Here is a 21,082-nt window from a genome sequence, read left to right as displayed (position 1 = left end):
TACTAATTAATACAATACTCTTCAAATTTGCAAAAAACTTAAGTGAATTCAGTTTCAATAGATAAATCCTAATTTTCTTGTAATGAGGTTTTGATTTGTAGCATCTTCACTTAAATCTGAATATTTCTTCCACCTCTGCTCCTGTTCAGACATTAATGAGTAAAGTCTGTTGAATAAGGAGTTTAGATTTACCTGTGACAATCAAAAAGACTCCAGGCAGATCAGACTGTGTCCATCTTTTATGATCTTTGTTGAATCTGAATGTGTATCCTCCTGAGTCATTCTTCTTCAGGTTGTTGATGGTCAGGATGTGTTGGTTCTTCATGGTGTCCTGATACTCCACACCACCTGCAGCCTCAATCAGCTCTTCAACTTCCACTTTATCTTTTCTCCATTTTTTACTCCAACATTTAAACTCTGGCTTCATGTTGTCAGGATGTGAGTATTCACTTGTGATGTTCACTGAAGATCCTTCCAGAGCACAGATTCTCCTGCTGACATAATTCACTCTCCAGCAGTTTTTATCCTGAACACCTGAAATATAGATGGAAGATTTAAAGTTGTTTGATTGGTCTGTGTTTCAGCGCTTGATAGTTTGACACTTACAAACTTCCTTAGATAGAAGATATTTGTGGTCTTTAACTGCACAAGACAATGTGCCAGTTGAAGAGTTATGAGTGGAATAATCTTGATTCTCATAATAGTTTCTTTTGTTGTGGTAACACATGTTGGCAGTTTGATGGTCAGTCAGGTTACAGCTGGTGTTACAGGTCAGTGTGACAAACCCTGATGTGGAAGAAGCTCTTTGAACATGAACCTCTGTTGAAAAGAATAAAAACACTTCTTGTTACTATGCATAGTTATATTTAAAGAGCTCATATAATTCATATAAAAGATAGTTATAAGAAATCTGAATTTAGAGGTTTGGTGGAGATGTGTTTAAACAGTGTGGATTTTTTTCTTTTTTTTTTACCTCTCGGATATGTGATGGAGCATGACTCATTCACTAATGTCTGATTGTGGGAAGACATGTTTCCATAAGCATAAGTCACACTGAAGCATGTTTGTGTGATGGACTCTGAACACAGAGAAATAATATTTAATATTTGTACTGAGAGAATTATTACAGGGCTTTGCATAATGTTTTGTAACAGAATGAGCATCATGACTCACCCACAGAGACTTCAGGGGCTCTGAGATGCTCATAGCCTTTGACAGCACAGGAGTATGTGACTGCTTCCTCACTGCTGAGCAGCTCTTGGTACCAGGGAGACCAGTCCTCATAGAGAAACTCTCTGTTCTTGTACCAGATGTAGGCTGCAGGCTTTTCAGTCAGAGGACAGCTGCTGCTGCACATCAGTGTTACTGTCTGTCCCTCTGTGGCAGGAATCACCTTTACCTGCAGCTCTGAGAGGATGATGGAGAACAACTTATACAATGATGTCATTTGGAAAGTTATTAATGAGTAAAAGTCACTGTACCTGCAACAACTTGAAGAGTAATTCTGTTGAGCCAACAGTGTCCTGGACTGTCTGTAGTCTTCATACAGCAGTAAGCGTTTGCATCACTCTCTCTTAGATCATTGATGGTTAAAGTTGGGTTTTTCTTATCAGAGATGTTGTACGTTACACGTTGTCCATCCACAGAGAGCTCACTCTGAACATAATTTCCCTTCCATTGGATAGTGAACCATTTTCTGCTTGAAGTCAGATGTTGATGTGAGCAGTGCAGATCCACTGATGAACCTTTGAGAGCACAGATCCTGGTTTCTCCTCCATTAACACCTTTAACAGAAACTTTTACTAGCAAATGTACTTATTGTCTTATCACAATTAACTGTGATTTTGTTCTTCCTACAAACCCAAATACCAAAAAGTTGGGACAGTATGGAAAACTGAGAAAAAATTAAAAGAAAATACTGATTTATAAATTTACTTTGATCTTTATTTCACTGCAGACGATATGAACACAAAATATTTCATGTTTTGTCCGGTCAACTTCCCTTCATTTGTAAATATACATTCTTTCCTGTCATTTGGACCTGCAACACATATCAAAAAAGGTTGAGGCAGGAGCAATTTTTGGCTCGTAATCAGGAAAATTGGTTAAATAATGATGTTATTTGAAAAAAGTGATGTCAACAGGTAATTGTAATTATGATTTGGTACAAAAACAGCATCCAAGAAAGGTCTAGTCCTTTAAGAGCAAAGATGTGCCAAGGACCGCCAGTTTGCCAACAAACAGTCTTGGACAAGTTACTTGAAAAACGTAATTAGTAACTAATTACTGAATACTTCTTTTTTGAAATGTGTTGCAAGAACCAAAATTGGAATGTGTTTTTATTTTGACAAAAATGATCAAATTAATGAGTAACACATTAAATAATGCTCTGTTGTATTGTTTTCAGTATAATACACAGCAAAGACAATTTAACAAAGTACTGTTTTCAGTTTGATTTTAATTAACATACTGTCCCAACTTTTTCTTATTTGAATTATTTTAGAATGTAAATTTAGTTTTTTCTATGTTTTTTATAAGGATGTATAAATGATTACTCATACCTGAAATGTAGAAGATGAAACAGACAAACACATTTTGAAAATCTGTCAGCAGCATGGTGGTCGGAGTCCAGCTTGCAAGCATAAAGCTGACAGTAGCAGACAATGAAAAGTAGACACAATTATCTCACAGGCTGTAACTGACGGAAAAATAGGAGGACTGACATGAATGTTTTATGTTCAGCGGTTTGGCACACAAAGCCCCTCTGTGCTAAACATGAATGCCCTTCCTCTTTGGTTCTTCTTTTGTCTGCAGGAAAAACAATATGGTTTAGCTGTCTTGCCCTGAACATTTTAGATGTTCAGGTAACTTTCAGTTAGTGTTTCTATTATTCCTCTACATTTATGTATATATGCTGTATATATTTATTATTTTTTCTAAAACTCTCCTGCTCAAACCTGATGGAGTGTAATAAAAATCATTTCACATTTGCCAAAAGTTAAATGATTCTCCTGTCAAAATGTTTATGCAAACATTATTACAAGGCACATTTACAGCCTGTTAAATAATAATGATAATAATAATAATAATAATGATGATAATACTGACCATTTTGAAAACATCACCATTATAAGACACCCGTATAGCTTGTTCTGCTCTTCAGCAGTTTGTGGTCTGCCCACCGCAGGCTGCCATTATCACAGCTCATGATCTCAGCAGCAGTCTGTGCTGCTGAGATCATGGACATTTGGTTAGCGCTTGCAGGTTATGTTTTCAGTAATATTTTCCACTGAACCCTATTATTCTCTTAAAGTTAGCTATGACTAGAGTTCTCTCTGCTAGAAACTGATTGCAATCACATCAGTGCACATGAAAATGTGTGTGTGTGTGTTGCAGATGAAGTGCCATGCCAACATTACATTTAATGTTCTGTTTCATGTACATTACACTCATTCTGTTTTTCAGTGGTCTGAACCTTATTCGAGAAGCTGGGTGAGGAGTTTACAAGTGAAAAGCTTTTGTCTCTGCTTGTCACCACAACTAAATTCATTTGTAAATCAGGTTAGTTGTCTGTATACTGTAATCTGTATTTGTAATTGCCATATTTTGTAAATCCAAATTTTCAACACAGTTTATACACACACACATCATATGTTTAAATATATACCAGTGGCAAAGGGAAGCGCTAAGTGGCAAAACTTACTAGTGACAATGTCCCAATAATACAGGAATAAACTATAAAATGAGGATACAATGAAAATGAAATGAATAATGAAATAAAAATCACTAACAGCAATCAAACATACATAGAGTGCTTCTGTGGTCACAACGGCCTGCCATGTTGTGGTTATTTGTTGATACTTGAGTGCAGAGCTTTTCCATATTATTCAGTTGGGTCAACTGAAACATTTTTTTATGCTGGTAATACCAGCGCATTCTGTTAAATTCAGAATTTAATTCAAAATCCTGCTCCTCACATACAAGGTCTTAAATAATCAGGCCCCGTCTTATCTTAACAACCTTGTATCACCCCATTAGAGCACTTCGCTCTCACACTGCAGGCTTACTTGTTGTTCCTAGAGTATTTAAAAGTAGAATGGGAGGCAGAGCCTTCAGTTTTCAGGCCCCTCTTCTGTGGAACCAGCTTGGATTCGGGAGACAGACACTATCTCTACTTTCAAGATTAGGCTTAAAACTTTCCTTTTTGCTAAAGCATATAGTTAGGGCTGGACCAGGTGACCCTGAATCCTCCCTTAGTTATGCTGCGATAGACATAGGCTGCTTGGGGGATTCCCATGATGCATTGAGTTTTTCCTTTTCAGTCACCTTTTTCACTCACTATGTGTTAACAGACCTCTCTGCATTGAATCATATCTGTTATTAATCTCTGTCTCTCTTCCACAGCATGTCTTTATCCCGTCTTCCTTCTCTCACCCCAACCGGTCGCAGCAGATGGCCCCGCCCCTCCCTGAGCCTGGTTTTTCCCTTCCACTGTCGCCAAAGTGCTTGCTTGATTGTTGGGTTTTTCTCTGTATGTATTATTGTAGGGTCTACCTTACAATGCAAAGCGCCTTGAGGCGACTGTTGTTGTGTTTTGGCGCTATATGAATAAAATTGAATTGAATTGAATACGCTGTCTGACAGCTTGGATAGGCTCCAGCCCCTCGTCGACCCTGAAATAGATACGCGGAAAAGAATGGCTGGATGGAATATGCTGTTTGCTATAAAATAGTCTACGAAAAAACTAAGACATTTAAAATAGTAGAAACGCTTCACATTAAAAATAGAAGATCTAAAGCAAACAAAAGTAAAACTGTACAAACGTGTTTGGAATACAGTTAGGAATAAAAGCAAAGGAAGCAAACAAAGTGAACCTAAATATTCTGCATTGTGACAAAATCAAGTCTATAATGCAGTGAGATTCCCAAACACTGTTTAACTTTCAAATAGTTATTCCGAAATTTTCAGTGTCCTGTGCGAAAACAGCACATATACACCCACGGGGAGCATCCCCATAGCAAAAATTACAGCTGTTGTATCCCTTCTTTCTTCAAGTTATATTGTTGAAGACCTTTGTATTGTGTGTAATTGCTCTCACCTGCTAAAAATGATTAAAATTAAAAATACATGGCAATAATATTTACATGACCATGAATTGTTCCATTCACCTGAGTATCATGTGAAGCTCATCAAATGCTTAAACTCACTGCATCAAATACAGAAAGAAGGTATAAATAATGTGAAATCAAGATTCAGTGCAGTGCACAAGATTTTAAATGTAGGCAGAGGGTTGTCATCAGGCTTGTTCACCGCAGTGTACGTCTGCAGGTCTTTAAGTGGGGTCTGTTTCTGTTGAAATGACAACAGATTCTTCATCAGAGCTCGTGTTATGTCTACACTTTACCACAGTGTAATCAGCATGCTGCTCTTCTCTTGGCTGAAGTGGCTCTATGGTGGAAAAAAGAGGATCTGTGTGGTTTTTGAAGAAGTGAACTTTGCTGTAGAGGACTTCATCCTCCACCTGTGGCTGAGCTAAGACGTCTTCACACACAGGATCAGGATTTAGCTGAGAACAAAGAGCGATACATCATAATTCACTTAAAGATTTGACTCCTTTGACTCTGTAAGACAGATCATTCAGTATGAAAATGTGTTTTCCAACTCTACAGTAATCTTTACCTCCACTATGTTGTTTGATGTTTCGTTTGTGGAAGACTGACTCATAGTCCTCTTTTTTCTGGTTATTGAAAGTAATAAACAGAAAAAATAAGTGAGTTCATGCTAGAGATAAAAATGTTGTCACTTTGAATCAAACACACTGTTGCTTACCTAATCAAAAATAAGAAAAAGAGAACTATTGAAACCAGAGCTATTACAGAAACTGCTGGTGTCCATGTTCCTCTGATACTTTGGACAGTGAGAGTCTTTGGAGCAGAGCTGATATCTTTGTTGGTTTTCACAGCACAGGAGTAGTTTCCTGCATCCTCCCTGCTGACTGGGTCTAGGATCAGATGTTTGTTCTGGTTCTCTCTCGGGGTCAGAGGTCGACTGTTCAAGTACCAAATGTAGTTTGTGTTGTCAGTCAGAGGACAGCTGGTACTGCAGGTCAGTGTGACTCTCTGACCCTCTGTCACCACTGCAAAAGGACTCATCTTCACTCTCAGCTCTGAAAGAGGAACATTTTTTTATTAAAAAACATAATATGTCAAGATATGAAACATTACACAATTGTAACATGGGGTAAAGAATAAACATGAGTGAGTGAAACCTAAAAGCAGACTCTTTTGTAATGAGTAAAGTCTGCTGAGTGAAGAGTTTAGATTTACCTGTGACAATCAAAAAGACTCCAGGCAGATCAGACTGTGTCCATCCTTCATGATCTTTGTTGAATCTGAATGTGTACCCTCCTGAGTCATTCTTCTTCAGGTTGTTGATGCTCAGGATGTGTTGGTTCTTCATGTTGTCCTGATATTCCACACCACCTGCAGCCTCAATCAGCTCTTCAACTTCCACTTTATCTTTTCTCCATTTTTTACTCCAACATTTAAACTCTGGCTTCATGTTGTCAGGATGTGAGTATTCACTTGTGATGTTGACTGAAGATCCTTCCAGAGCACAGATTCTCCTGCTGACATAATTCACTCTCCAGCAGTTTTTATCCTGAACACCTGAAATAAAGATGGAAGATTTAAAGTTGTTTGATTGGTCTGTGTTTCAGCGCTTGAGTTCATTATTAGATTGTTGACACTTACAAACTTCCTTGGATTGAAGACGTTTGTGAGCTTTAACTGCACAAGAGAATGTGTCTCTTGAAGAGTTAGCAACTGAATAATGTTGATTCTCATAATAGTTTTGTTTGTTGTGATACCACATGTAGACAGTTTGATCATCAGTCAGGTTACAGCTGGTGATGCAGGTAAGTGTGACAAACCCTGAGATGGAAGAAGCTCTGTGAACATGAACCCCTGCTGAAAAAGGATAAATACATTTCTTGACACTATATTTGATATAATCATACAGCTCAATAAATTCATATAAGTGTTGGTTTGACATAATATGACAAGATAGAGGTTAAGTGAAGATGTGTTTGTATGGTTTGGTTATGGAAATTTCACCTCTGGGATATGTGATAGAGCACGGCTCATTCACTAATGTCTGATTGTGCGAAGACATGTTTCCATAAGCATAAGTCACTCTGAAACATGTCTGTGTTATTGAATCTGGACAAAAAGACATGAGATTAAATATTTGTACTGAGACTATTTTTACAGGGGTTTGCTGAAGGGTTTGTAGGGACTATAAACATCATGACTCACCCACAGAGACTTCAGGGGCTCTGAGATGCTCGTAGCCTTTGACAGCACAGGAGTATGTGACTGCTTCCTCACTGCTGAGCAGCTCTTGGTACCAGGGAGACCAGTCCTCATAGAGAAACTCTCTGTTCTTGTACCAGATGTAGGCTGCAGGCTTTTCAGTCAGAGGACAGCTGCTGCTGCACATCAGTGTTACTGTCTGTCCCTCTGTGGCAGGAATCACCTTTACCTGCAGCTCTGAGAGGATGATGGAGAACAACTTATACAATGATGTCATTTGGAAAGTTATTAATGAGTAAAAGTCACTGTACCTGCAACAACATGAAGAGTAATTCTTTTGTACCAACAGCGTCCTGGACTGTCTGTAGTCTTCATACAGCAGTAAGCGTTTGCATCACTCTCTCTTAAATCATTGATGGTTAAAGTTGGGTTTTTCTCTTCAGAAATGTTGTACGTTACACGTTGTCCATCCACAGAGAGCTCACTCTGAATGTACTTATAACCATCCCAGTATATAGTGAACCATTTTTTGCTTGAAGTCAGATGTTGATGTGAGCAGTGCAGATCCACTGATGAACCTTTGAAAGCACAGATCCTGGTTTCTTCTCCAGTAACACCTTTAACAGAAGAGAGTTAAAAAAACCCATTTATTATCTTATTAATATGTCTTTATTATTAACCACTTAATAATTTTTAGTACTCCACATTAGGAGCTAGTCCAAACTAAATTTTCTCATCTGTAAATTTTACAATATCTTTGTACTTAAGTTAATATTAAGTAATGATTTTTACATAAGAACTCATAAATAATTTCAGATACCTGAAATGTAAAAGATGAGACCCACAAGCAGACGACCAGCATCTCTCAATTCCATTGTTGTTTTAGTCCAGACTTTGAGTAAAGCTGACAGTCAAAGCTGGAACCAAAAAAAGACAAAGTAAGTCATCAGTCAAACTAAGCAGCACTCTTTGTCTGAGCAAAGGGTGAGGGGGGACTGCTGGTTCATATTCTTTTGTTTCACACATCGTGCATTTTATTGGTGATATGACCAGCATCTATTTAAAGAGGAGTTTGTTGAGAGGCTCGAGTGGTTATTTCTAGATGTGTTGCTGGTGAGCATGACAAAACCTCTGTATAAGAAGGAAGAAAGAATATATTCAAAGCTTTGAAAAACGATTGAAGGCTCATGTGGTCGTCTTTTTTCCATCTGGTCCCCTTCACATTGCCTTGCTACCGCTACACTCCTCCCCGACCCTCAGAGCCAAACTTCACCCATGAGAGCTGACATTCTCAGAAACTACACTAAAGATACTACTTGTTATGTTACTTTCATTTTACTCTGCAAAATGATCTGAAACACACTGTCGCATAATTACCATTTAACAGTGTAAACCTACAGGCTACAGCCCGACACACCAACACAAATAAAAAAACAATGAGGACACACATGATCTTTCTCTTAGCAAAGACACTTCAAATCAATCATCACAGTGACTGTACTGTCAAAACATGAACAGGTAGAAACGGAGGCTAAAGTGTGACTGCTCATCAGTTTGTTACCTGTTGAAGTACAGCAGCGGCTCACTGGGATCAGCTTTAACAATACTCTGGGTTCTTGTTAGCTTAGCATTAGCATGGTGTCAGTGAGGATGCTTGCAAAAAGTCGAAGTTGTGTTAGCAGTATGATGCAATTGTTTACGAACAGTTCCAAGATATTGGACAACTGTGATTCCCATTCCTACACACGACCTATTTCATTATATGTTCATCAAACACCTGACAGTGCTGACAGTGAGAGCAGAGCCAGATGACGCTGTTAGTCATTATTTTGTGATACAGACAAAAAGTTACCAGAACAGAAACAGCACATTTTTTAAGAGGGTGATCAGTAAATGCACACACACGGGCTTTTGGACATAGCAGAATTTTTAAACAGTTTCCTTGTGTTTTGCAGGTGTTTTTTTTTTTAACACAGGTACGTCATTACCAAATATCTTTAAATTTAAAAGCTTAAGAATTTATACTTAAGCTTTGCAGTTTCAAATAAATTGTTTATTTTTACTATATTTTATATTAAAATAAAGCGAGTGTAACCCACTGACAGATCTAGAAGTTGCAGAGTCTGTGCTGTGATGGTAGAGTAATATCACTGGAGGTGAAATCACCATGGTAACAAGCTTTTCTTTATTGAGCACACAGTGGCTCGATGGTGGAGTAGAGGTCAGCTGTGTGGTCTTCACTGAAGTGCAGTCTGCTGTAGTGATGATCATCCTGCCCTGCTGACTGAGCTGAGATATTTTCATCAATGCGGTCAAGGTTCGTCTGAGGAGACGAGACAGTTATTATAAATTTATAATAAACTGCATCAAAAACTAACAGCTGGTTGTTTGTTATTGGTTACATTGTCACTTCAGTGACAGATCTTAAAATGGTAAAATGGCCTGTATTTGTATAGCGCTTTTCTAGTCCCTAAGGACCCCAAAGAGCTTTACACATCCAGTCATCCACCCATTCACACACAGGTGATGGCAAGCTACATTGTAGCCACAGCTGCCCTCGGGCGCACTGACAGAGGCGAGGCTGCCGGACACTGGCGCTACCGGGCCCTCTGACCACCAACAGTAGGCAACGGGTGAAGTGTCTTGCCCAACGACCGAGACTGTCCAAGCCGGGGCTCAAACTGGCAACCTTTCGATTACAAGGCGAACTCCCAACTCTTGAGCCACGATCTCCCCAAAAAACAACCTGTCTGACAAAGTGAAACAAGTTAAAATATCTCAGAAAACAACAGTCTAAAGAAAAAATGAGAAACAAAGTAATTTATATTTGTCAGGTCACAAAAGAACCCAGAACAAAATCTAAAGAACTGCATATCTCACTTGTCTCAATTAAGGTCAAAGTTCACGATTCATTAATAAGAAGCAGACTGGGCAAAAATGGCATCTGTCTGGGGCTGCTTTGCTGCTTCAGGATCTGGACAACTTGCTTCAATTAATTTAATCATGGATTCTGCTCATTACTAGAAAATCCTGAAGGAGAATGTTTTGCTATTGGTTTGTGGTGTGAAACTTAAGCATACATCTAAAGCTCAGAGGAAGAGAGTTCCAGAGTCTGGGGGCCACGGTGGCTAAAGCTCTGTCTGTAAAGCTCTGTAAAGGATCTGCTAGGGACAGGTTAGAAGTTCAATAATGTAAGCTAGTGTTTGTCTGTGAAGAGCTCTAAAAGTCAGAACCAGAATCTTAAAATGGACTCTGAATTCAATAGGGAGTCAAAGCAGCTGTATTAACAACAGTATGAGAAGATTTGGTCAGAAGCCTTGTTGCAGTGTTTTGAACAACCTGCAGACGTTTCAGGGAGTTTTTGCTCAGACATATAAACAATGAATTACAGTAATCTAAACGTGGCGAAAAGAATGCATGAATAACAAGCTCCAGTTCAGTGTGTGGAATAAAAAAAACATTCAGAAGGAAAATGATCTGGTGTGGGGGGTAACACTGAAAAGAATGCTTGCTGGCGGACATATAACAAGTGTAAGCTTTTTCCAGATAAATGATCATGTGAGAAAAAAGGACAGATGAGGGGAAGTTTGTCTAACACAGCAGAATTATTTGAATGTTGTTTTGCACCTGCTGCATTATATTTGAAGTTTCTCCTTTTTGAGACTGACTGGAAGTCCTCTTCTTTCTGTTTATTAAAAGGAATGAAAAATAAAATCTGGGATTTCAGAGCAGACTTTGAATGTATAGCTTTTGGACCAAACCAGGTGTTGCTTACCTAACACACCAGCAGACAGTGAGAAGTATTGAAACCAGCAGAGCTGCAGAAACTCCTGCGTGTAGCTGCTGTTTTTAATAGAAAAAGTTACCTTCTTATTATTATTTTTTATTTAGCCTAGTTGCTTTCTTTAAAATTTCCATATTCAAAAAGTGTTTGATTTCTGTGACTGAATTGTATTCTGTCACTGCTGAGTTTGGCTCAACAGTCAAAACGTCTGCCAGTCTTTAGCCTTTTTTGGCTAAAGAGGAGAAAATAGGATTTCAGCCATAGAGGAAAACACTGAAAAACCTTTAACTAGTATTTTGATTTATATTCAATCTGTTTTTTGTTTTTTTGTTTTTTTTTTTTTTTGGGGGGGGGGGGGGGGGGGGGTTGGTGTTATTGTGCTGCATGAAACACTATGATATATTCTTTAATGAAAAAATAAGTACTGCACTTGTTGTTTTTTAGCAGTTCAGGACATGTCGACCAGAGGACACCATTGTAGCTCTTGATCTCAGCAACTTTTTGAATTGTTCTCTGCCTACTTCTTGTCAATTTCACAGCACAAGATGATTGAGGTGCAAATATCTGTAATAATATCATTGTCTTATGTTGAAGGTTTTCAGGAAGTTTTTTTATTTTTATTTTTTATTTATTTCTTTTTTTTGGTTGATTAAGTAAAAAAAATATTGGATCAGTAAATATAGTGTAAATAAACAGGCCCCACAAGGACCTAATACTGTTACAGTGGTGGATGCACAAGTTTGAAATCATAAATTCAACATATATACAAATGATCCCTGTAAGTCAAAGGCTCAGGCTTCAGACTGACATATTTGGGCTATTATACATGAAAAAAAATCATATGTATATATATATATATATATATATATATATTAAAAGAATCCCCTCTCTGTGGGTGGTCTTTTATCCTTCAAGCTCAGGGTGTCTACCAGAGGCCAACAATCATTTGTTTTCTTTTCATATATAAAATGCACTCTATTTTAAAAATATTTGATACCTGTTTTATTCCTTTTATTACCATGTGGTCTTGTGTTTGGGGTGAGGGGTGTTGGTTAGCTGTTGATTTGAACATTGACGGGGAAAGCGTGTAACAATTACGTTTTAACAGATATTTTGATTTTTTTATTCAACTTATTTTGTTTTTTTTCCTTCATTTTTAACATACTCAGAGTGGAACAAGCATCCAGGAACATGTTGATGCCGTCAACCCCATTACACAACCCTATCTACGTGCTGCAGGGACAAAGAGGAACACCATCCGTGAGTTTCTTATTGTCCTGGACAAGCAGGTCAAACCATGCAAGTCAACCAGTTCACTTGGAGCATTTGATGATTTTTTCAAGGCTCTCTAACACTGTTTAGAGTTATTATTTTACACTTATGAAGATAACTTTGTTGAAGACCATTTAGAATAATGTGATAGGTTGGGATTCAGAGATTCTTTCATTGCTACCATATAATTTGCCTTATGAAGAATGTATTAATAACATGTTTCACAGTATCATTTATCAGTAATATTTCCTACAGGGTTTATATTGCATTGAATATGTCTGTCATCACATTGACCTTTCTATTTTTACAGGTTGAGTTCATTTTATACACAATGCATAAATGTGCTTGGTTAAGAGTTGATGTTCCATTCTAGAAGGTTTTAAGCTTCACTGGTGAGAGTGTCCAGATGATACATGCTGAGGGGAGATGAGAACATAGAAGGTTAATTGCATACATGCTTACAATACACATATTAATCTAGTAGCAGGTCTGAGCGAAGGCCTAAGCGTATTCTGCTTCAGTTTGAGACTGGCTGCAAAGTACTCTACTTACTAATTAATGACGAGGGTCCATTATTAGCTCTCAGAGATGCTAAGACCTGAAGTTATTACCTTAAAAGGCAAGTAATGTAGAAAAGAGAAGTTATATGTCGGTGTAAGGTCATATGTACGTGATGTACCCTTGTCTGCACGAATTGAACTTTTGCCCGTCTGTCACCATGTATTTTTGAACTGTATTGACGTAGGTGTGATATTTTGTCCTATAAAACCAGAACCCAATGTATTCTTGTCAGAGCAACCCATTCCGTATGCTGACGGTTGGTTGTTCTCCTGTGATAATAAAACTCATCGTTTGATTGCACTTTTCCGGAGTCTCCGTCGTTTGTTGTCTGGTCTAAAGTTGATCGATCTCGCAGCAAACACTACTGTTATACCCCCCTCGGAACTACCAAAAGTCTCCATACAGCTGTTATTCATACTACAAGAGTAGACAGTAAAAAAGTTTTAAAAAGGGTTTACAACTGATAATAATTCATATTAGTTGACATAAGCATAAAACAATGTGAATATGGTAAGAAATTTTTAAAAAGTTATTATTTTTCATGTTGTATTAATTGTTGTCATTTTATTCAAGAGACACTGGCTCTGTGTTGAAATTGACTCTTGTGGTGTTGCACTAACACTGCTCGTTTTTTCTGTGTAGAAGTTACTCCGTGCTGCCATGATGTACTTTCCATGATGTTTATCTGTAGTGAGCTCAAGTTCAGAGACAAACCACATAACAGTTCTTGTTCAAAGTGATATGTAAATCACCTTTTTACAGCTGCTGTTTCTGTCACTTCATAAAATTTCAAAAACATGAGTGAATGTCAAAAATAAATAGCAATTTTACAGGAAAGGTTGAAAACAGAATAGACAAAGTGTTTACTGTGAGTGTATCTGCTGAGAAACGACACACAGATTTAACAACAGCAAAATCACTTCATGATTTTATTATGGAAATTTTAACAATAACCTGCAAACACCACAGTGAGCATGATTTAAAGTGAGTTTAATAACATATTGCAATATGGAGAGAACCACTCCTGTCAAACACTAGGGTGATCTCTGAATTGTGGCCTCTGCCCTTACATGTTATATAACCCATCACAGACGCTGTTAAACAAAGAACATTCCATAGCATATCATATATCTCTATGCCATCAGCCCCATCCTTTAACCTCCTGCCTCACAGAGACAATTATGACCTTGTTTTCTGCTTGGCTGTCACCTCCCTAAGAGCAGGATGTCGGAGATCTTCAAGTATATAATGGACCTTCTGTGAAGGTGCAATAAAACTTGGGGCCCAGTTGTGATAAGATTCCACATGGATGCATACAATTGGTGTCAGGAGTGATCTGGCTATACTTAAGTGATATGATTAAATATGTTTGTAATACAACAGAAAAGAAATCTGCTTCCACAATTTCTAATGGTTCCTGTTGTTTGACTCTTTGTTGCAGTCTTAAATTCTTAGTTCATATTTTAAAGTTTAAGTTGCTATTTAGAGCGTCTGCTTTCTGTTTATCTCTGTTCTAGGAATGAGTCCTCTGTAATGTAGAGCATGTGGGTTTCAGTGTGAGTAGCTGTAGTCATCTCCCCCCACCTGTGTTTCCATCTGTTGCCTCCCCCTGTGTTGCTCTATGTTTGTTCACTGGACACTTTTGCTTTCTTGTCTCGTACATTTTGTCAAGGGATTACATTATTTGCTAATCATAACATGACTACTTTTCAAAAGAACAGATTTTTAGTGAAGAATGACCCTCTGTCAGTATTAAGAGGTCATCGTCTATCAGCCAGAATACATATGAAACCACAGGGCTGAATTTAAACAGTAGCCACATTTATTGCAATAAATGCCCATACAGTTTCTTTGGAAAGTTATGAGAGTTGCAAAAATATATAAAAAAAAACATATTATTAACAAAAGTTGATAATATGGTTTTTGATATTTCATGGTGCATTAAAAAACAGTCACTCAGCTGCACTCAAACTCAAGTTGCTGTTTTTTGTCATCTTTCAGTTGTGACATGTGTTTTAATAAAATACATTTTCTAACTGAAAAGTTCAACATTTATTTCTTCTGTAATTTATGTATGAAAACCACTGGCAGATCCACCAAATGTGGTGTCCCTGCTGTGATACTGAAATTAGCTCAGTCGCTAAACCTATCGGAGAAAAAGGCCCTTTAAATCACTATGGTAACAAAGTTACTTTAGTGAGCAGGCAGTGGGTCCATACTGGAGTAGACATCACTTGTGTGGCTCGTAGGTAGTTGCAGTCCGCTATAATGTGCTGGGAGGTTGTCATATATGGGGTCAGGGTTCACCTGAGGAGGACACACAACATACTGGGTTAAGCCCTTTCTTTCCAAGTGTAACTTAGAAAGTGTTATTCACGCCTTTATTACTTCACGTTTGGATTACTGCAATTCTCTTTTAGTAGAGGTTGGGCGTGGCACTTTGTCACGCTTGCAACTAATGCACAATGCTGCGGCACGATTTTTAAAGCAGAAGGAAATTCGACCACATCAATCCCGTTTTGGCCTCTCTACATTAGCTTCCAATTGAATCTAGGATCCATTTTAAAGTCTTTTCTTGGAAAGAAAAGTGTGAACCCACAGTTGATCTGCATAATCATGTGAGACAAGTTGTAAAAACGGGTGTGGGTCATTCTCCAGCAAGGCTTCGGGTGAAACCATTGTGAGACCTTGTGATCAAATGATGTGAGTGGGTGTTAAGGCTTCTCGGTTGGGACCTCTAAACTAGATTAGAGATCTCAATTTTGAAATGGCTTGCTAAATTTAGGAAAACATAGATATCAGATTACATTAATGTGCCACTGTACAACAGAATAGAAGCTAACATGTAGATTTGTATTTGAGTTTGTGCAGTTTGTGAGTTTGTGTGTACAGTGCAGGCCTGCAATAATGTTTGAGAAGAGAGAGCAGATGATTTTTGTTAAACAGACGTGTTCCACTATAGAGGTATTGCATGAAGTATGAGAGATATCTGTTCTTGTGACAATAAAACTCAATTAGTCTGTTAGAAAAGTTCACTACTGCCTGTCATGGAATGATTGATGACCTCTTCTCCATTATAATTTCAAATGTGTCAAAAACAGCTGGTCTCAGGTGAAGAAAGGAGGAGAGTTGTCAATTGATCACCACATGGTGCTGACTCGAATCAGGTGGTGGGGATGCTTGACAGGACTATACCAAACATAAAATGAGGTTACACTGGGAACAAACTCCCACCTCTGGCAGAATCCTGACAGCAATCCCACTAACATAGTATGAAAAAGATGAGCTACAAGTGGTGCAAAGTATCTTTCAAGTCGAGGTTGTGGAGCCACTACTCGCCCAAATCAAAAGGTACTAATTAGTACTAATTAGTCAGCAATAGTCTGACTAGGATACCTCCTACGTGGCTTCTTCCCACAGTGAGGATGCACTGGGGAACACCCAGGACCTGCTGGAGAGATGTGTGATGGCTAACCTGGGAATGCCAAAATGACCCACTGCTGCAAGAGCTAGCAGGGGATAGTTTGTTTACATGTCTGCCCTCTCTGTGACCCAACCCAACACAAATGGGAGAAAATAGATGTATGAATGGAGGAATTATGGATGGAAAAAAAGACGAGGACACAAGTTTAAGCACTGTTCTTGATAGATAACAAATGATTGAAGATATGAAGAAAAATAGAGGAGTTGATGTTTTACAATTGAATCCTGTCATGTACCTGCTCTTCATTGTTTGATGTTTCACTTCTTGCAAAGTCACTGGAAGTCGTCGTCATTCTAATTTAAAGAAAGGAAATAATTTTCAAATCAACAAGTGATTTCAAATCACAGTTTGAATATGATGAATAAAGCAAAAAAAAAGAAGGTGTATTTACTTAGCAGGCGATAACTCGATGGTTGAGTAGATGTCAGTGTTGTTTTTCAAACTGAAACGCAGCCTGACATAGTGAGGACCATCCTGCTCATCCGATTCAGCTGGAACGTTTTTATTTATGAAATCAGGAAAAATCTGCATGGACAAATAACATCACATTTTATTAATGTATATCTACATACATTTATATATAGAGGTTATAATTCACATGAAGGAGAACAATACAAAGGCTAAAAATACATGCTTTTGGGTTAAGCAGGAATAGATTTATATGAAGAAAAACAAGGTGTTCAAGCGGCTTGTTTTATTTCAGCTGTTATTGCAGAATAATTTTTTGTTTCCTGTTTGGTACCTGCTGTTTGTTGCCTAATGTTTCAGCTCTTGAAGGCTGGTTAGAAATCCTCTTTTTTCTGAACAGATAGAAAATATATATATAATTAAAGCCATATCAGAAGAACATATTGACCTGAATGAGATCAAAGCGTTACTCACCTAACACACCAGCAGACAGTGAGAAGTATTAAAACCAGCAGAGCTGCAGAAACTCCTGCAGCTGCTGGTGTCCATGTTCCTGTGATACTTTGGACAGTGAGAGTCTTTGGAGCAGAGCTGATCTCTTTGTTGGTTTTCACAGCACAGGAGTAGCTTCCTGCATCCTCCCTGCTGACTGGGTCTAGGATCAGATGTTTGTTCTGGTTCTCTCTCGGGGTCAGAGGTCGACTGTTCAAGTACCAAATGTAGTTTGTGTTGTCAGTCAGAGGACAGCTGGTACTGCAGGTCAGTGTGACTCTCTGACCCTCTGTCACCACTGCAGAAGGACTCATCTTCACTCTCAGCTCTGAAAGTAAAAAAAAAAAAAAAATCATTATTTATGCACCATTTTCATTGATTTTTAATTGTCAAACTGAAGACATTTTGGAATGGAAATGCGACATTTATGGTTTGGAAATGTGGTTCTTGTGAATGTAGATTTATAACAACAAACAAACAAACAAACAAAATTAGCCAGAAATGTTATTGTTCAAAATTCTTCTGACCTCATTTAAAGTTGACAGTTAAGTGATGTATGCTCCTAGATGTCAAAGCGTTAAATGCTGAAATGATGAGTAATTGCTTTATAGCTCAAACAAAATAACAGTATCCAGATTGTTCAAATAAAAAACAAACAAACACCAAAGTGAGAAATGGAAAAGACACATGAGTGCTTCTTCTAAAAAAGTAAAACATATTTTTTCCTTCATAATAAGAACTATTTTATACAATATGAAATGCATTTTTTTCTGAAAACTTGAATGATTTCAGTTTTAACCCTCTTGAGGCAGGCGTTGCAGATTTGCAACAGTTAAAAACTAACAACCTGATTAGCCCACATAGATATGTTATGAGTTTTTTTTACTCAGAAGTACCACTGCAGGACTTGGTTGTGCATTAGCAACAAAAAGTTTAATTTGAGCCTGAGAGGGTTAAGTGCATGACTTTTTCTTTGTAATGAGCATTTGCAGTGCAGCATTGACATGTTCACAGCATCTGAATATTTCTTCCACCTCTGCTCCTGTTCAGACATTAATGAGTAAAGTCTGCTGACTGAGGAGTTTAGATTTACCTGTGACAATCAAAAAGACTCCAGGCAGATCAGACTGTGTCCATCTTTCATGATCTTTCTTGAATCTGAATGTGTATCCTCCTGAGTCATTCTTCTTCAGGTTGTTGATGGTCAGGATGTGTTGGTTCTTCATGTTGTCCTGATACTCCACACGACCTGCAGCCTCAATCAGCTCTTCAACTTCCACTTTATCTTTTCTCCATTTTTTACTCCAACATTTAAACTCTGGCTTCATGTTATCAGGATGTGAGTATTCACTTGTGATGTTCACTGAAGATCCTTCCAGAGCACAGATTCTCCTGCTGACATAATTCACTCTCCAGCAGTTTTTATACTGAACACCTGAAATATAAATGGAAGATTTAGAGTTGTTTGATTGGTCTGTATTCCAGCGCTTGAGTTCATTATTAGTTGGCAACATAGATTTGAAACTTGCAAACTTCTGTAGATTGAAGATGTTCGTGGCCTTTAACTGCACAAGAGAATGTGCCTGTTGAAGAGTTATGAGTTGAATGATGTTGATTCTCATAATAGTTTATTTTGTTGTGATACCACATGTAGACAGTTTGATCATCAGTCAGGTTACAGCTGGTGTTACAGGTCAGTGTGACAAACACCGAGGTGAAAGAAGCTCTTTGAACATGAACCTCTGTAGAAAAGGGATAAACACACCTATTGTTACTATGTATAGATATATTCAAAGAGCTCATATAATACCTATAAATGATAGTTTCAACAAATCTGACTAGAATTGATATTAACTGGAGATGTGTTTGTAGAGTGTGGAATTTTTACCTCTGGGATATGTGATGGAGTGCCGCTCATTCACTGATGTCTCATTGTGGAAAGAAGTGTTTCCATAAGTCACACTGAAGCATATCTGTGTGATAGAATCTGGACAAAAAGAAATTAGATTTAATATTTGTACTGAGGCCATTTTTACAGATTTTTGCTGAAGGGTTTGTAGCACAATAAACATCATGACTCACCCACAGAGACTTGAGGGGCTCTGAGATGCTCGTAGCCTTTGACAGCACAGGAGTATGTGACTGCTTCCTCACTGCTGAGCAGCTCTTGGTACCAGGGAGACCAGTCCTCATAGAGAAACTCTCTGTTCTTGTACCAGATGTAGGCTGCAGGCTTTTCAGTCAGAGGACAGCTGCTGCTGCACATCAGTGTTACTGTCTGTCCCTCTGTGGCAGGAATCACCTTTACCTGCAGCTCTGAAAGGATGATGGAGAACAACTTATACAATGATGTCATTTGGAAAGTAATCAATGAGTAAAAGTCACTGTACCTGCAACAACTTGTAGACTAATTCTGTTGAGCCAACAGTTTCCTGCACTGTCTGTAGTCTCCATACAGCAGTAAGCGTTTGCATCACTCTCTCTTAGATCATTGATGGCTAAAGTTGGGTTTTTCTCTTCAGACATGTTGTATGTTACACGTTGTCCATCCACAGAGAGCTCACTCTGAACATACTTATAACCATCCCAGTATATAGTGAACCATTTTCTGCTTGAAGTCAGATGTTGATGTGAGCAGTGCAGATCCACTGATGAACCTTTGAAAGCACAGATCCTGGTTTCTCCTCCATTAACACCTTTAGCAGAAACTTTTATCAGGAATCGAATTCATTGTCTTATCATTTTTACGTCAGGTTTTTTTTTCTTTTCTTAGAATGTAAATAAAATTTTTGCTTTCTTTTCATAACAATGTATAAATAATTACTCATACCTGAAATGTAGAAGATGAAACAGACGAACAGATGTTGAAAATCTGTCAGCAACATGTTGGTTGAAGTCTTGTGTGCAAGCATAAAGTTGACAGTAAATATAAAAGTAGACAAGATTAACTCACAGGTTAAAATCGATTGAAAAACAGAAGGACTGACATGACTGTTTTTGTACAATGGTTTGGCACACAAAGCACCTTTGAAACTAAACATGAACGTCCTTCCTCTGTGGTTCTTTCGTTATCTGCAAGACGATCAATGTGGTTTTGCCGTCTTGCCCTGAATATTTTAGATGTTCAAGTAACTTTCAGTTTTCAACAAAGTGTTTATATTATTTCTCTACATTTATGTATGTATTTATAATTTTTTTCTAAAAGTCTCCTGCTCAAACCTGATGGAGTGTAAAAAAACAAAATGGTACAAGACTCAAATGATTCTCCTGTCAAAATACTCATACAAATGTTAATGCATGTTAACAGCCTCTTAAGATAATAAAGACAATGATAATAATAATAATAATAATAATAATACCAATGATGGACATTTTGAAAACATCACCATTATTGTGCACCAGTTTATCTTGTTCTGCTGTCTTACAGTTCCTGGCCTGCCCACTGTAGGCTGCCATTATCACAGCTCATGATCTCAGCAGCAGTCTGTGCTGCTGAGATCATGGACATTTGGTTAGTGCTTGCAGGTTATGTTTTCAGTAATATTTTCCACTGAACCCTATTATTATCTTTGAGTTAGCACGCAAAAGGACCACAGTTCTCTCTGCTAGAAACTGACTGCAGTCACAGCAGTGTACATACAAGTGTGTGTTTGCGTATGTTTGTGTGTATGTGTGTATGTGTGTGTTGCAAATGAAGTGCCATGTCAATGCTACGAAACATGTTCTGTTTCGGGTACATTACATTCATTCTGTTTTTAAGTGGAGAGG

At 37.9% G+C, this 21,082-nt stretch overlaps 4 protein-coding genes across 4 annotated transcripts; all 4 read right to left on the bottom strand.

Moving 5' to 3' along the window:
* Positions 1 to 439: 439 nt before the first annotated feature.
* LOC309707885 (uncharacterized protein) lies at positions 440 to 8,323 on the bottom strand. Its single transcript, XM_082535452.1, has 5 exons — positions 8,134 to 8,323; positions 7,625 to 7,930; positions 7,317 to 7,550; positions 974 to 1,078; positions 440 to 819 (listed from the first exon to the last, which is right to left on the bottom strand). Exons 1-5 carry the CDS (start codon positions 8,186 to 8,188, stop codon positions 581 to 583), a joined length of 939 nt encoding a protein of 312 aa, XP_082391578.1. The 5' UTR covers positions 8,189 to 8,323; the 3' UTR covers positions 440 to 580.
* On the bottom strand, positions 5,333 to 6,858 carry LOC309708651 (cell adhesion molecule CEACAM1-like; the record flags this gene model as incomplete). Its single annotated transcript, XM_082536883.1, has 5 exons — positions 6,753 to 6,858; positions 6,327 to 6,668; positions 5,830 to 6,166; positions 5,680 to 5,737; positions 5,333 to 5,566 (listed from the first exon to the last, which is right to left on the bottom strand). Exons 2-5 carry the CDS (start codon positions 6,559 to 6,561, stop codon positions 5,333 to 5,335), a joined length of 864 nt encoding a protein of 287 aa, XP_082393009.1. The 5' UTR covers positions 6,562 to 6,668; positions 6,753 to 6,858.
* A 6,407-nt stretch (positions 8,324 to 14,730) lies between the features above and the next one.
* Positions 14,731 to 17,629, bottom strand: LOC309709329 (uncharacterized protein). Its single transcript, XM_082537892.1, has 5 exons — positions 17,297 to 17,629; positions 17,157 to 17,214; positions 16,806 to 16,939; positions 16,650 to 16,707; positions 14,731 to 15,237 (listed from the first exon to the last, which is right to left on the bottom strand). Exons 1-5 carry the CDS (start codon positions 17,626 to 17,628, stop codon positions 15,124 to 15,126), a joined length of 696 nt encoding a protein of 231 aa, XP_082394018.1. The 5' UTR covers position 17,629; the 3' UTR covers positions 14,731 to 15,123.
* A 789-nt stretch (positions 17,630 to 18,418) lies between these two features.
* On the bottom strand, positions 18,419 to 20,354 carry LOC309707884 (uncharacterized protein). The gene is made up of 5 exons (XM_082535451.1): positions 20,145 to 20,354; positions 19,705 to 20,010; positions 19,397 to 19,630; positions 19,203 to 19,301; positions 18,419 to 19,056 (listed from the first exon to the last, which is right to left on the bottom strand). The coding sequence occupies exons 1-5, from the start codon at positions 20,224 to 20,226 to the stop codon at positions 18,815 to 18,817; spliced, it is 963 nt and encodes a 320-aa protein (XP_082391577.1). The 5' UTR covers positions 20,227 to 20,354; the 3' UTR covers positions 18,419 to 18,814.
* Positions 20,355 to 21,082: the final 728 nt, after the last annotated feature.

Source organism: Aulonocara stuartgranti (genome assembly GCF_965226115.1).
Source record: "Aulonocara stuartgranti genome assembly, chromosome: 6".
Lineage (NCBI taxonomy): Eukaryota > Metazoa > Chordata > Actinopteri > Cichliformes > Cichlidae > Aulonocara > Aulonocara stuartgranti.
Note: the sequence above shows the minus strand (reverse complement) of the source record. Positions and strands in the feature narration are given on the sequence as shown.